Source organism: Talpa occidentalis, unplaced genomic scaffold (assembly GCF_014898055.3).
Source record: "Talpa occidentalis isolate TD23 unplaced genomic scaffold, MPIMG_talOcc4v2.1, whole genome shotgun sequence".
Taxonomy (NCBI): Eukaryota; Metazoa; Chordata; class Mammalia; order Eulipotyphla; family Talpidae; genus Talpa; species Talpa occidentalis.
This window is the reverse complement of record NW_026555331.1, coordinates 121,682,181-121,696,173: the sequence shown is the minus strand read 5'-3', so window position 1 is coordinate 121,696,173 and position 13,993 is coordinate 121,682,181. Positions and strand designations below refer to the sequence as shown.

At 38.7% G+C, this 13,993-nt stretch overlaps 1 protein-coding gene across 11 annotated transcripts in view; it reads left to right on the top strand.

The window, feature by feature from the left end:
* The window catches only part of SRPK2 (SRSF protein kinase 2), a 211,693-nt gene that overhangs the window by 78,685 nt on the left and 119,015 nt on the right, over positions 1 to 13,993 (top strand). For 4 of the 11 annotated variants that reach the window (XM_054692534.1, XM_054692532.1, XM_054692528.1 and 1 more), the window contains one exon: positions 5,121 to 5,184. The exons of 6 other annotated variants lie outside the window; for them this stretch is intronic. In XM_054692534.1, the coding sequence (XP_054548509.1) occupies positions 5,147 to 5,184 (38 nt within the window). In that variant the 5' untranslated portion in view covers positions 5,121 to 5,146. Of the gene's footprint in view, positions 1 to 5,118; positions 5,185 to 13,993 lie in introns of those variants that run through there. One more of the 11 variants, XM_054692529.1, reaches the window with a different exon arrangement.

Here is a 13,993-nt window from a genome sequence, read left to right as displayed (position 1 = left end):
CATGTCTGAAGTGGTCAAAGACTATATGGCCCAGGTTGCAGCTGAGAATATGGCTCTAGAACTTAAGATCTGATTATAACCAGTGTCTTTATGTTTGCGGATGTCAAGAATGTAGAATCAGTAGTATTGGTTCATCTAAGTATCACCAACATTTTTTTAAGGTTTGGATGAAAGAAGATGATCCAGCAAAGAACCCAGAGTTAGGAGGAGAATCATAAAAACATAAAAGCATTAAAATCCAAAAGTGCACACATAAAAAATTTATGTCCTCTCATAATGTTATTTAGAAATTAAAAACAATTAAGAACAGTACAGATTAAAAAACATAATCATAATTTTAAATATGCTTAGTCAAACTACATAGGTATCAGTTGCCCATTTAAATTTTTTTTTTAAAAAGATTTATTTATGCATACAAGAGCTGGGGTACAGGCCAGAGGTATGGAGGGGTGGTGAGAGGATTCACCAGAGACAGAGCGGAGAACAGAACAGGCAAAATGATTGAAGTACACTGCTGAGGGGAGCAGCAGGCGAGCCAGGAGAGGTCTGCTGAACCATGTGGGCTGCTCCCTGGCTGGCCGAGAATAGAACTCTCGAGCTCGTGCTGTGGTGGCTTTGGATAGCCTCACAGGTTGCGTCTTAACCCTTGCGCCACGAGGGAGGCCCCATTATAAAAATTTTTGATGAAAAGAGAAAATAGGGTCTTTTGTACTTGTTTGCCTGTATGTATAAATGGAGACGGTGGATGGTTGGTTAATATAATAAATATAAGGTTGTAAGACTGCTGTTTTGTAAGAAGCAAGGGATGGTGGAGAGGAATTTAGAATTTTGGAGGTGAGTTACAAGGTTTTAAGATGTGACCTATAAGAATAAACTGAATCTCTCTATATTCATAGGTAAAAAGTTATAGAAGGGTCCTAGATTTGCATGCAAAATAAAATTATGAAGTGTATTGGAGGAAAATAGGATGATCTTACAAAAAATTGATGTGGGGAAAAGTCAATTTAAAAGGAAGGTCATTATTTATTTTAAGGATTTATTTTATTTACACAAGAACTGGGATACAGTCTAGATGTGGGGGAGGGTGAGGGGATTCACTAGAGACAGAGTGGGGAACAGAATAGGCAGAAGGACTGAAATACACTGCTGAGGGAAGCAGTGGGCGAGATAGGAGAGGCCTGCGGACAGCTTCACCGCACTGAGCTCAACCACCTGCGCCACCAGGGAGGCCCAGAAGGTCATAAATTATAAAGGAAGAGTATTAAGTGGGACTTATTAGCAGAAACATTGGAAATAGTTTCCTGGCTACTGTGAATAAAATTGAAAACAACCAATTTCAGGGAAGTATTTGCAGTCTGTATAGAGAGCATCATTAGTGTAGTCATACATAACTCAGATGATAAGAATTGCAAGATACTATGGGTTTTTGGAAGTTGTATGGATGTGGACATCAAACCTGGCCAAGGATTATGGCACGCGTTGTAGTGGAATATATCTCAGTGGCATGGAATAATTAATGAATGTGGGTAGTAATCACTTACGTATGCTCTTGATAATGTTAATTGGAATAAAAATTTCAATGATAGTGGGCATCCCCGGTGGCGCAGAGGGTCCCACATGGCGCGCAGACCTCTCCTGCTGCCCGCTGCTCCCCTCAGCAGTGTGCTTCGGTCCTTCTGCCTACTCTGCTCCCCGCTCTGGCTCTGGTGAATTCTCTCACCCTCCCGCGCTTCTGACTGTACCCAGTGCATGTATAAAAACAAAACAAACAAATAAATAAAATAAAAAAATAAATTAAAAAAACCTTTAAAAAATTTCAATGATAGTAAGACAGAACTTATTAGTCAATGAATGTGATTCTTACAGATTTTACTCTGAGAACTGTTTAGTCACACATTTAAATTTATATAGTTAGGAAAAGTGAGTTTATTGACATTAAGAATGTGTTTAATCTTGACATGGGGGCTTCTGGTTTTAAGTTTTTTTGACCTAAAGATAGGTTGATGTTATCTTTGTAGAGAGGAAGGAGATGCTGAGGTTTAATCTTTTACTTCATAAAGAATGCATTGTGGAGATACAAAGGCTGGGTAGCCTGCCTTTTGTTTAAACCTTCTTATCTGGCTATTTGGTTAGAGGTTGACAAGACTGGCTTTTACCTGCAGGCAGCCGATTTTGCATAGCTGTTTCATGGAATTTAAGTCTGTGTAGATGGCTTCGCTCTTTTTGTCTGCTAGGTCATGGGTGGGTCTGCCCCAGAACATTTTTATGTATGTTTACAGTAAGGAGGAATAGATAAAAAGATAGATGGAAAACGTGGCCCTCAGAGGATACAGTATTAACATAGTATTTGTGAACATTTCTGAACTTTTCAGTCCTTCAGGTTTGAAGAAAATGTGGAAATGGTGTTGGGAAGTTTTTCATTTACTATTTAAAGCTGTTTTGGCTTGGCGTTCTCAAAATCACCAGCTGGAGAAGGTTTAAAGTTGAACTTTTCATTTTAATATTTATGGGATTGGGATAAACTTCATTATAGCTGTTTAGTTTAATCTTGGTGTCTTTCAGTTTATGTGCATAGATTTTATATAAATGAAACAAAATGTGAACTTTTTGTCTTCTGAAATGAAACATTACTATGATGAAGGAAGATTCAAGTGTAGCCTCATTTTAAAAATGGTTAGTTGATACACTGAGAATAATTTTATAGAAAGGGAGGCTGAGAGAAAAATCAAAATCCACATATTTTAACACAACAGCCATTAAAAAGGTGGATATTGAGACTGGTAGTAAGAGTGAGACAGATTTTAGTTGTGGAATAGCTACTTAAAATAGGACAAATCTAGTATTCCTCATTAACTCACTCAACATATACTGATTTAGGATCGTTATGTTGTAGAGCAACCCTGATACAAAACGGGGTGTCTGACTGTGGGTCCTCACCTGTGCACTTAAAAGGACTTATCAATGCTCTACTGCAGGCACACGCGAAAGGTTAATAAAAGGTTTATTTACAAGGGAAGGGGAAATGAGGAAATGTACAGCTCAGGGAGAAAAGTGGGAGACAAAGTTTTAAATGAGTCCTACCCTTCTGCCGATCAGGAATCCCAAAATGGCGCTCTGAGAGCTGGCCGCGAGCCAGGAGCTGTGAAGCCAGGAGGCGAGCGATAGCGAGCCCCACAAGGCGCACATGTTTGGTTTTTATCCCCAACCTGGCTGCTTAACTCCACTCTCAGCTCCCAGCCACCTTCCCTTTGGTGGTGATGGGATTTGTCTTTACCAATGTCTTGATGGCTTTAGTCTGGACTGGGAGTAGAGTCCACAAAGCCTGTATGGGATTAGCTCAGGACATCATTTTTCCCTAACAGTTACTTTGGTAGACACTACTTAGAGACACGGAGAAGAGGGCTTACTATGTGCCATACATTATACTGCATAACTCATGGATTATTTTATTAAATCCTCATAAGAGCTCTTAGCAGTGGAATTACTATCCCCACTTTATAGGAGAGGAGATAGAGGCTCACAGAATTTAAGTAACTTCTCCAAGTTATAATGGCTATTAAAAATGATGGAGGAGCTTCCTTTCAAATCCAAGGCTGCATGATGGCAGAGCCTGAGCTCTTAAATAACCAGGTCTTATTAAACCAAAGGGAGGGGCATTACTGAGCATTTACTGTGTGGCACCAGGTGCTGGGCTCTGTAATGCACATAAGAATCCTCAAGGTAAGTTTCATTGTTATCATCCCAATTTAACCCCTCAGCTGTGTGCACTTTCCAGTGATTTGGCAATTTGGCTACAGCCTGTGTAGATTGTGTTCTCATCAGATATTCATGCAAGTTTTATAATGCTCATTGGATGAAGTTGTAAGCTTAAACAATCTGGAAAAATCTTTATTTTAACAACATTGTGAGGCTATTCCTGTAGACATCCACAATATGTTATGCAACTCATTTTTTTTTACATCTTCTGTTCCTTTGATTTCTATAATCTAGATTATTAAAAAAATAAGAATTTTTCCTTAGGAGAAGTCCTGAAAACTATAGAGGTCTAGTTTGAAATCCTGAGGCTGCCTGTAGCATTTCAGTGCACTGTGTTTCATTTTGTGAACTTTATGTGATGAATAGAAAAACACATTTATAAATAGGAAAACAGTTTTATGTGTGATATATATAGTGTGGGTAATAGGACCATGTTAGTTTTACCCATTTGAGATTATGTGCTTTAGATTAGTTAACGTTTTAAAGGATGTGTGTTAGATGTATTTTTTTTTTTCTCTTTTCTCGCTACCTTTTATTTCCAGTCTCCTTCCCTTTCAGTCTTGTTGTTATCTCCTCTACCCCCTAAACCAGCATCAGCAATTATCTCCTTATTAAATCAAATACATGCTTACATTTCTGTTGTAGATGGCATTGTCAGTCCTTTCCTAAAAGGACAAGTGTATTATCTGCTCGGTAACTGGGTGTTGCTGTTCACTTGTCCTGTACTGCGAAGGAGGAGGGGAAAATTAAGGTGTAAATTAGAAATCTTTTACAAAAGGAGTTAGGGACTAGACAATGAATGTATCTTTAATTAAAGACAACCAAGAAATCATAACTAAGGTCAGAAATATTTTAATCTACAAATTGGGGTTCTAGTTAATATTTCGTTCTTCAGTGACAAAAATGATTCACTGAGCCATATTTTCAGGGCTGGTGAAATAGAAGCAGACAAAGGTTGTAGATTGCTTCATTACAGCCCATAACTTGATTACTCGGGCTTTTCAAATTGTCTAGTAAAATTGAATCCAGATGTTAGCATTTCTTGGTTGCATTTTAATTTGCTGCACTTAAAATCTTCTTGTAGGGCCATGGTGGTTCTACCTTAAGAAAAGAAAACACCCCTCTGCTTAAAAGAAATGGTACTTCCTGCTTTCATAAACAGTCATGTGCATAGTTTAGCAAGGCCTGATGCCTCTGGAGCTTTTTCCCTTTATAGCACCATTGAATCCTAGTCCTAACAGAAGTGCTGCGAATCTTGTGGCCTCATTTTGAACAAAAGGGATTAGAGAAGAAAAATTTCTTGATTTAAGGCTTGACAGCAAAGGCAGGCAATCTTGGTTGTGAATATTTTCTGATTTTTCCAGAAATCAAGCAGAAGATTGAGCTGCTGATGTCAGTTAACTCTGAGAAGTCGTCCTCTTCAGAAAGGTACAGCTACATCTCTTGCATGAACAATTAATGGTGTAGCATTGCTTAAAAAAAACAAAAAACAAAAAAGAAACACAGGATATGTATATTTTTCTTGTCAAGTTTGCTACATAATGTTTTAAACTGCATGCTGGTCATTGTGCTGTATTGACTATGTGTATTTGGGCAAGCTGTTCTGCTTTTGGAAAGGGTAATTGATTAAAAAAAAATAGTGAAGCCTAATCAACTGCAGCATGCACACCATAACACAGCAAACCGCTGGTTCATGTGTGATAGCTGTTGAAGGCTTTCAAAAATAATTTACTTAGCTGAGAAATAAAAATTCTTGTTTTATTTAAGGAAATACTATTAATAGATTTTGTCTTCATATATTTTGAGGTTGTTGCTACACAATTTACCAACATTATTTGTACGATCTAGGTTAAAAATACTTGACTTTCAGTTGTAATGAATATTTTCTTATGTGGAACGGGAGTGCCATTTGTAAATAGCTTAGGAATTGCAAACCCACAGATTAGTCACATTTTGAAAAAGAGATATGATGCTTCTTCAAGTCTGTGCTAGGAAATGGAACAGTCACTGCATGCAGTAATGGTTCATGCCTGCAGGTAAGGACAAAATGACTCAGAAGTATTTTTAAAGTCATTATTTTATCTGCCAATCGAATAATTATACTTGTAAAGGAAATACTGCTTTAAAATGATTATTTAACTTAATAAATAAAATTGATATTTTTATCTCAATTGGGAAATGAGGTTATTGTTGCTTATTTTATATGTAAATATTGTGTTCACTTACGTTTATTGAAATTGTGTATACTATATAATGTTTTAAATTGACCTTGGACATGTAGTTGATTCTTAGCTTTCTCTTGGTTAACTAATGGTTTGTACTTACTGATATTTTGCATTTGAGCTGTGTTAATTTATATTTTTTTCACGACTGGCTTTCAGGGTTAGTTTTTTTGTTCAGAGATTTAATATTTAGAAAACTATTATGGAAAAATAATTTGGTATTTAAGAAACGAGATAGGGAAAACAGTGAAAAATCCAAGGTGAAGAACCTACCATGGTAAGATGGACTTAATTAAAGTACACTAATGTATGGAGGACATCATCTAATGGTAAAATGATGACATTAAATTGATTTATTAGTATTAATTAGGTGAAAGGCTCCTGACTATAATTTGGGTCACTACAAATAGGGAAATGTTACTACTCTCTTCAGACATTAAGAATAGCAAAATTAAGGAACATTTGTGTTTGTTTTTATGTAGCTCCTAACTTTGGGTTTGTGGCTAGCCATCCGGTTTAAAGCATTCTGTTTGCTGAGATGGAAAACAATCTTCAGTCTTGTGAATGTTCTGCCAGTAAAATGGTGGTGATGGGAAGGGGAGGGTAGTGGTGTAAAGAGTGAATGGTACCAGTGCCAGATGTAATGCAGAGTTTTGTTATTTGCAAGAACATTCTTAATGGTGTGACAGCAATAATTATGCTAGTTTTTTTGACTAGCATGAGTTGTCTATTGATAAATTGAGGACTGAGCATAATGGATGAATAATTATTCAGAAAGAAGTTAGCAATAAAGTACATTCTTATAAGGAAAGATTCTAAACTATTTTGATGGTTACACTTACTGTTGTTATTATCAGCCAACCAACCTCCTGTGGTTAAATTTGATGGAAAGGGAAGATGCATATGGTCATGATTTTAAAAGTTTAGAAATCAGCCACTGTGCTTATGACAACTTAAGATAGCTTTACCAGCATTTGCTTTCTTTTTGTTAGTTGTTATTTTGGAGAGGGTGCCTAGAAATATATTTGGCATTTGTAATATGCTAACTTAATGGGTAATAAATGTAGTTTGTGGTTCAGCTAACATTTTTGCAACCATGGATTTTGTTTCATTAATGTACATATATTAAAACCAGAAATTACCTTTTTAAAGACATACAGCGATGAAAAGTCAAATCATTTATCTTTTTAATGTGTTCAGAAGAACTTGAAAAACAAGAATCTGAAGTTAAAAAAAAAATTAATGGCCTAGTAACACTCTATCCTATCCAGGAATTTAATAGCTTATAGTATCATGTAGCATTACCATCACATTATTCAGTCCTTTCTTTCACTAGTCACCTAAACTTAAAGTGTTTGGCTATTTTTTTTTTAAAGTTGTTTGAAGAGTTGTTTAAATAGTCTTAAAGCTATTTGTAATTTAAATATGGTTAGTATTCCTCTGTATTATTTCTTTTTTTCTTTAAAATATTTATTTATGCATACAAGGACTGGGGTACAGGCCAGAGGTGTGGGGGGTGAGAAGATTCACCAGAGAGAGTGGGGAGCAGAACAGGAGGAACTACTGAAATAAACTGCTGAGGGGAGCAGTGGGCGAGACAGGAGAGGTCTGCTGCACCATGTGGGTTGCTCCCTGGCTGGCCAGGGATCCCAGATGCTGTGGATAGCTTCACAATGCTGTGCTTATTAACTCCTTGCACCACAAGGGAGACCCCTATGTATTATTTCTTAAGAAGGATGAAGAAGTCCTCTTTTGTTTTCTTTAAAAGAGGGGAAAAATTATTTGTAAGAACCCATGTTATAATTTGCCACAATTGAACTGGTTTAACGTTTGCAATATAGAATGCTCTTTGATAGTTCAGGTTGCTGAGTGGAGAAAGTATAACAGGTAAATAAAGAATGATGTGATGTTGCCAATCATTTTTCATCTTGTATATCTTTTTTTAAATTTTTAAAATTTTTTGCATCATTATTCATTTTTAAACAATATTTGTTTCTCCCCCACCCCCTCAGGTGTAGTCCCAATAGTTTCGTTCACCAATGCACCCGTGAACCATCACCCCAATCCTCTGTGTTCCCCCCTCTCTCCCTCTTATCCCTCACACCCTTATATTTTTAACCCATTTTATGGAAATTTTTCTTTTATGATACCTAGTTCCATGACATCAAGTTAAATTGATCTTTTAATTAGGCGATTTTGTAGAATGGGAAAAACAAAACAAAAAATTATACCTACTTTTTGGGCAGACTTAAGGATTCTTGATGGAAAAATACAAACATGATCTGAATTAATACTGTAAGGGAATATGAAGGTTGTTTTGGGAATTAAATTAAAAGATAATCTTTTTTTTTAAGGTTTATTTTTATTTATGCATACAAGAACTGAGGTTTAGGCCAAGGTACAGGGGGTGAGAGGATTCACCAGAGACAAAGTGGGGAGCAGAACAGGTGGATTTGCTGAAATATACTGCTTCGGGGAGCAACAGGCAAGGTAGGAGAGGTCTGTCTCACCATTTGGGTTAGCTCGCTGGTCAAGGAATCAAACTCATGATTCAGTGGTGACTGGAGGTAGATCGATAGCACTGAGACTTTAACCCCTTAGCTACCAGGGAGCCCAATCTTAATAGACCTCAATACCACCTTGAAATTTAATATTATATATACCAGATAGTGGAAGTCTATTGAATGTCATTTTGTAGGAGTGGCATGGAGAACTTCTATTTAAAATGTCTGACTCATTGAACAAAAACTAATAGGTGACAAAGGTATAGTTTATTTTTTGGTTTTATATTTTGGAGAGAGAAAAATGCTAACTTACCAATTTTTAAAATAAGGACCGGGCCTCCCTGGTGGCCCAAGGGGTTAAGCACCGCACTATGAAGCAATTTGCAGCCTCTGCAGCATGAGTTCAATCCCCAGCTGGCCAGGGAGCAACCCACATGGCATAGTAGACCTCTCCTGTCTTGCTTGCTGCTCCCCTCAGCAGTGTATTTCAGTCAGTCTGCCTCTTCTGCTCCCCACTCTGTCTCTGGTGAATCCTCTCACCTCCCCCGCTCCCTGCATCTCTGGCCTGTACCCCAGCTCTTGTGTGCATAAATAAATCAATCTTAAAAAAATTTTTTTTTTGGTCAAACTGTATTGTTAGCTCTGCAGTGAACTGACAGTGTAGCAATATTGGACAATTCTTAGTCATTAAAGAAAAGTTGATTCCGCAGTGCTGAGAACAATGGTTCCCAGTCTATTTAGGCCAAGGATAGGGAGAGCTGAGGAGTCTTAGGTAGGGTCTCAGCACTATTTCGATCCCCGGCTGGCCAGGGAGCTACCCACATGGCACAGCAGACCCCTCCTGGCACCTTCTGCTCCCCTCAGCAGTGTATTCCAGTCAGTCCACCTGTTCTGTTCTCCACTCCATCTCTGGTCCTCCCTCCCTCACATCTCTCGCCTGTACCCCAGATTTTGTATGCATAAATAAATCTTTTTTTTAAAGGTTTATTTATTTATACGATCACTGAGTATAATCAAGCGGGGGAGGGTGAGAGGATTCACCAGAGCCAGAGTGGGGTACAGAACAGGCAGAAGGACCGAAGTACACTGCTGAGGGGAGCAGCGGGCACGGCAGGAGAGGTCTGCACCCCATGTGGGACCCTTGCCAGTGGCACGGGATCAAACCCGTGCTGCAGAGGCTGCGGGCAGCTTCGCAGCCCAGCGCTCAACTGCTGTGCCACCAGGGGAGGCCCCATAAATAAATAAATCTTAAAAAAAAAAAATAAGGGCCTCCCCGGTGGCGCAGCGGTTGAGCGCTGGGTTGCGAAGCTGCCCGTGGCCTCTGCGGCGCCGGTTAGATCCCCGGCTGCTCCCCGGCCACTAGAGGAGGGTCCCACATGGTGCGCAGACCTCTCCTACCGCCCGCTGCTCCCCTCAGCAGTGTGCTTGGGTCCTTCTGCCTGCTCTGCTCCCCGCTCTGGCTCTGGTGAATTCTCTCACCCTCCTGTGCTTCTGACTGTACCCAGTGCATGTATAAACAAAACAAACAAACAAACAAATAAATAAATCATAAATAAATAAAAATACATGCCTCTTTAAAAAAAAAAAAATAAAAAGTGCTCCAGTCCTCTTTAAAATCCTTGATGTAGGTAGGCCACTTTTGGTCTGACCAAGAAATTACATTTTTTGATTTGTTAATCTTTGATTGTAGTATCTGAAATTTCTGTGTCATACATGTAAATAGAAGTATGGTATTCTTTTTAATTTTGGATTTAAAAATGCCAGAATCTGAACAATTATTTGGGCTGCCTATCTATTGGTCATTATTTATGTGGTTAAGATGCAGTAGTTAAAAAAAATTTTTTTTTTTATCAGTCTAAACTTAGATTTTGTTAACTGATGTCTTTTTGGAGGTTTGCCCACATTTCCACCAGAGCCGCTCAGGTGGGGCTTGCCACTTTGCAAACCCTTCAACTCTCTCCTCATTGTTCTTGGCATAAATAGGTTCCATATCTGGGCCAGTGAGCATCCACTTTTTCCATCTTAGTGTCAGATTCCTTTGACTTTACCCGTCCTGCCTTATTTATGGGCTCCCATCCTTTCAGTTTCAAGAAAGCCTGGAGTAGGGCAAATTATTTGTTACAAACTCTTACATAGAATACCATGTACCTCTGTTTTGTAGTATTTGTCACAGCTGTTGTTTGACAGCAAGGAATATCTATGACATTTGCTTTACTTACTAGTCTACTTGTTATTAGTCCGAATGTATGATCTTGAACAGAGAAGTGCTTTTCTCAGAAAATATATTTTATGTCATCATTTGAAGCTCATAAATTATAAACTTTTGGGGGAGACTTTTTAGTATAGGAAATTATATGTTTCTGTGGTATTGGCATAGATTAATAAATTATAGCCATATGTAGTCATAAACAATTATATGCATATAATCTTTTATACTAAAGCCATATGCTAATTTTTCTGTCAACATAAAAATCCAGTTTATTTTTTTAAATATTTGTTTTACTGTAAGATAGAAAGGAAAGTAAATCTGTATATTTTTCATCTTTGCGCCAAAATGGTAACATCAAATCATAGCCATTTATTTCCCAAATGTCAGTATTTTATGTATCACCTTGGTGCATTTTTTCATGGTTGTATTTCACCCTCTGCTGTTGTTTACTTAAAATCATACTTTTTTGTTTAATTGTGGAATAGATATAACCAAATTTTGAATGCTTTTTCAAAGTTACTATCTTTAAAGAGGAATCTCTATTTCCTACCAGAAAAAACAGTATCCTAGCCTTTCAAAAGTTACTTTTAAATCCTATCTAGATTCTGTGATCCTGATATAGGCTTCAAGCCTGAGCCATATGCTCCCACCTGTTTACAAACCCTTACATAGAATAATTTCCCTGTTTACAAGGGAAATTAAACTGGCAGTGTCAAAGGGGAGTAAATATGGTAGCACTAAAATGAGACTTGCTATAATATAGTCAGGTAGGTAGGAATCTTGGGAAGGGAGTGGTTTTTTTAGGTATATCATGCATTGTAACCCAATATCAACCAGCAGAGGCAACTCCTTTTCACCTGGGAGACCTCCCGTCTGCCAGTTGGTAGCTCAGGGAAGAACAAAGGTGAACATCTACTATAAGAATAGTAATGGTGGGCCTCCCTGGTGGTGCAGGGGTGAGAGATGGCGCTATCAAGGTATCCCCAGTCACAGCAGCACCGAGTTCAAGTTCCTGGTCAGGGAGCAACCCACATGGCTTAGCAGACCTCTCCTGTCTCACCCACTGCTCCCCTCAGCAGTGCAACTCTGTCTCTGGTGAATCCTCTCACCCCCCACATCTTGGCTGTACCCCAGTTCTTGTATGCATAAATAAATACTAAAAAAAAAAGAAGAATGGCAATGACAACAAAAAACTTGTAACAATCCTACTGCACTTTCTTTGTAACAGAATTATTTGTTATGCTCAGAGACATTAACGCTAAATTTAGTATATACATCACATTTGTGATGTGCCTGTTGTACATTCATCCAGTCAACATTTATCAGCAAGTGCTGATGTACTCTAGCCCACTCAGTGACTTGGAAATCAGAGTGGCAAAGGCAGCACAAAAGTGAAGGATCTTTATAGAAGTGACTTAGGTAGGTGGCTTGCCCCTGACATAGTATTTTTAGTGTGCTGTGCTAAGAACTGTATCATGGAATACTGTATGATAGAAGGCCTGTGTACTCCTTGAGAGAATTGTAAATAACTAGTAATTGCGTTTCTACTTATATTAAGACCAAAGGTGGGAACCTTGGAAAAATGGAGCGTATAAGTCCAGCTAAAGAAGTGGTTGCTGATTAGCTTTTCTGGATTACTGCTGTTTTGAAATGCAAGCCAAATTTTGCCAGTTCCTGTAAGTTTTTAAAAAGATTTATTTATACATATAAGAACTGGGGTTAAGTCATAGTGCTGCGACTTAACCCCTTGTGCCACCAGGGAGACCCTAATTTTCTTTTTTTAAAAGATTTGTTTATTTATTTATATAAGCACTGGGTACAGTCAGAAGCATAGGAGGCTGAGAGAATTCACCAGAGCCAGAGTGGGGAACAGAACAGGCAGACTGATGAAATACACTGCTGAGGGGAGCAGCGGGCGCAGCAGGAAAGGTCTGTGCACCATGTGGGACCCTCGCCGGCGGCCGGCAGCCGGGCATCAAACCAGCACTGCAGAGGCCACAGACAGCTTCACAGCCCAGTGCTCAACCGCTGCGCCACCAGGGGAGGCCCCTAATTTTTTTTTAACGATTTATTTATGCATGCATGTAAGAGCTGGGGTATATGCTGGAGGGTGCGGGGAGGGTAGGGGGGAATGAGAGGATTCACCAGAGTCTGGAGCAGAACCGGCAGATCTACAGAAATACACTGCTGATAGCTTCATTGTACTAAGACAACCCCTTGCGCCACCAGGGAGGCCCAGCTCCTGTAATTTTAAGAAGTTGAAATTTTGGTTTTTATGTCTTACTTTAAATAATACTGCATGTAAATGAAAAGATAAAACAAATCCTTATAACAGCCTTTAAAGAAAGAGTATCATCTACTGAAATTCAGTGTGATTGAAAAAAAACCAGTTTGTGAGCCACATACATATGCAGCCTTACTATTAAATATTATATGTAGTTTTTTTTTTTTTTGTTTTATTTATTTATTTATTTATACAAGCACTGGGTACAGTCAGAAGCGCGGGAGGGTGAGAGAATTCACCAGAGACAGAGCGGGGAGCAGAGCAGGCAGAAGGACCGAAGCACACTGCCGAGGGGAGCAGCGGGCGGCAGGAGAGGTCTGTGCGCCATGTGGGACCCTCCTCCGGTGGCCGGGGAGCAGCCGGGGATCGAACCGGCGCCGCAGAGGCCGCAGGCAGCTTCGCAACCCAGCGCTCAACCGCTGAGCCACAGGGGAGGCCCATTATATGTAGTTTAAAGGCATACAAATTGAACTATTGTCATGTTAAACCTTATGTCATACCATATGGAGGTATGAAAATGTACCCTTAAAGTTTTAGAAATGTGTAAATGACTGACAAATTAAGAAAAAAAATAAAAAAGGTATGTATTTGGGTTTCTCTAATATTTCAAATATGCAAAAACACTGGTGATCACTGCTCTAATAGTCATGTATTTTATAATTTATCAGCTGTTTGGAACAGTAAGTTTATATTGCTCAACTTGGGAAGTTAAATTCATTCGTTTAGTCTACAAATCTTTATTAAGTATCTACTATGGTGGAACTTAAGCTTGTGTAAGTAATGAGAAAAGTGCAGAGGTAGAACACTACTACTTTATTGTGTTTTTTTTTCTTCTTCTTCTGTCTTATTACCCTCTTTTTTATCCAGACTCCTCTCCACAGTTCTTTTTTTATTTTTTCAAGATTTATTTTTATTTATTTGTGCATACAGGAACTGGGGTGTAGGCCAGAGGTGCGCAGGGGGTAAAAATTCACCAGAGACAGAGTGGGGAGCAGAACAGGTGGATCAACTGAAATAC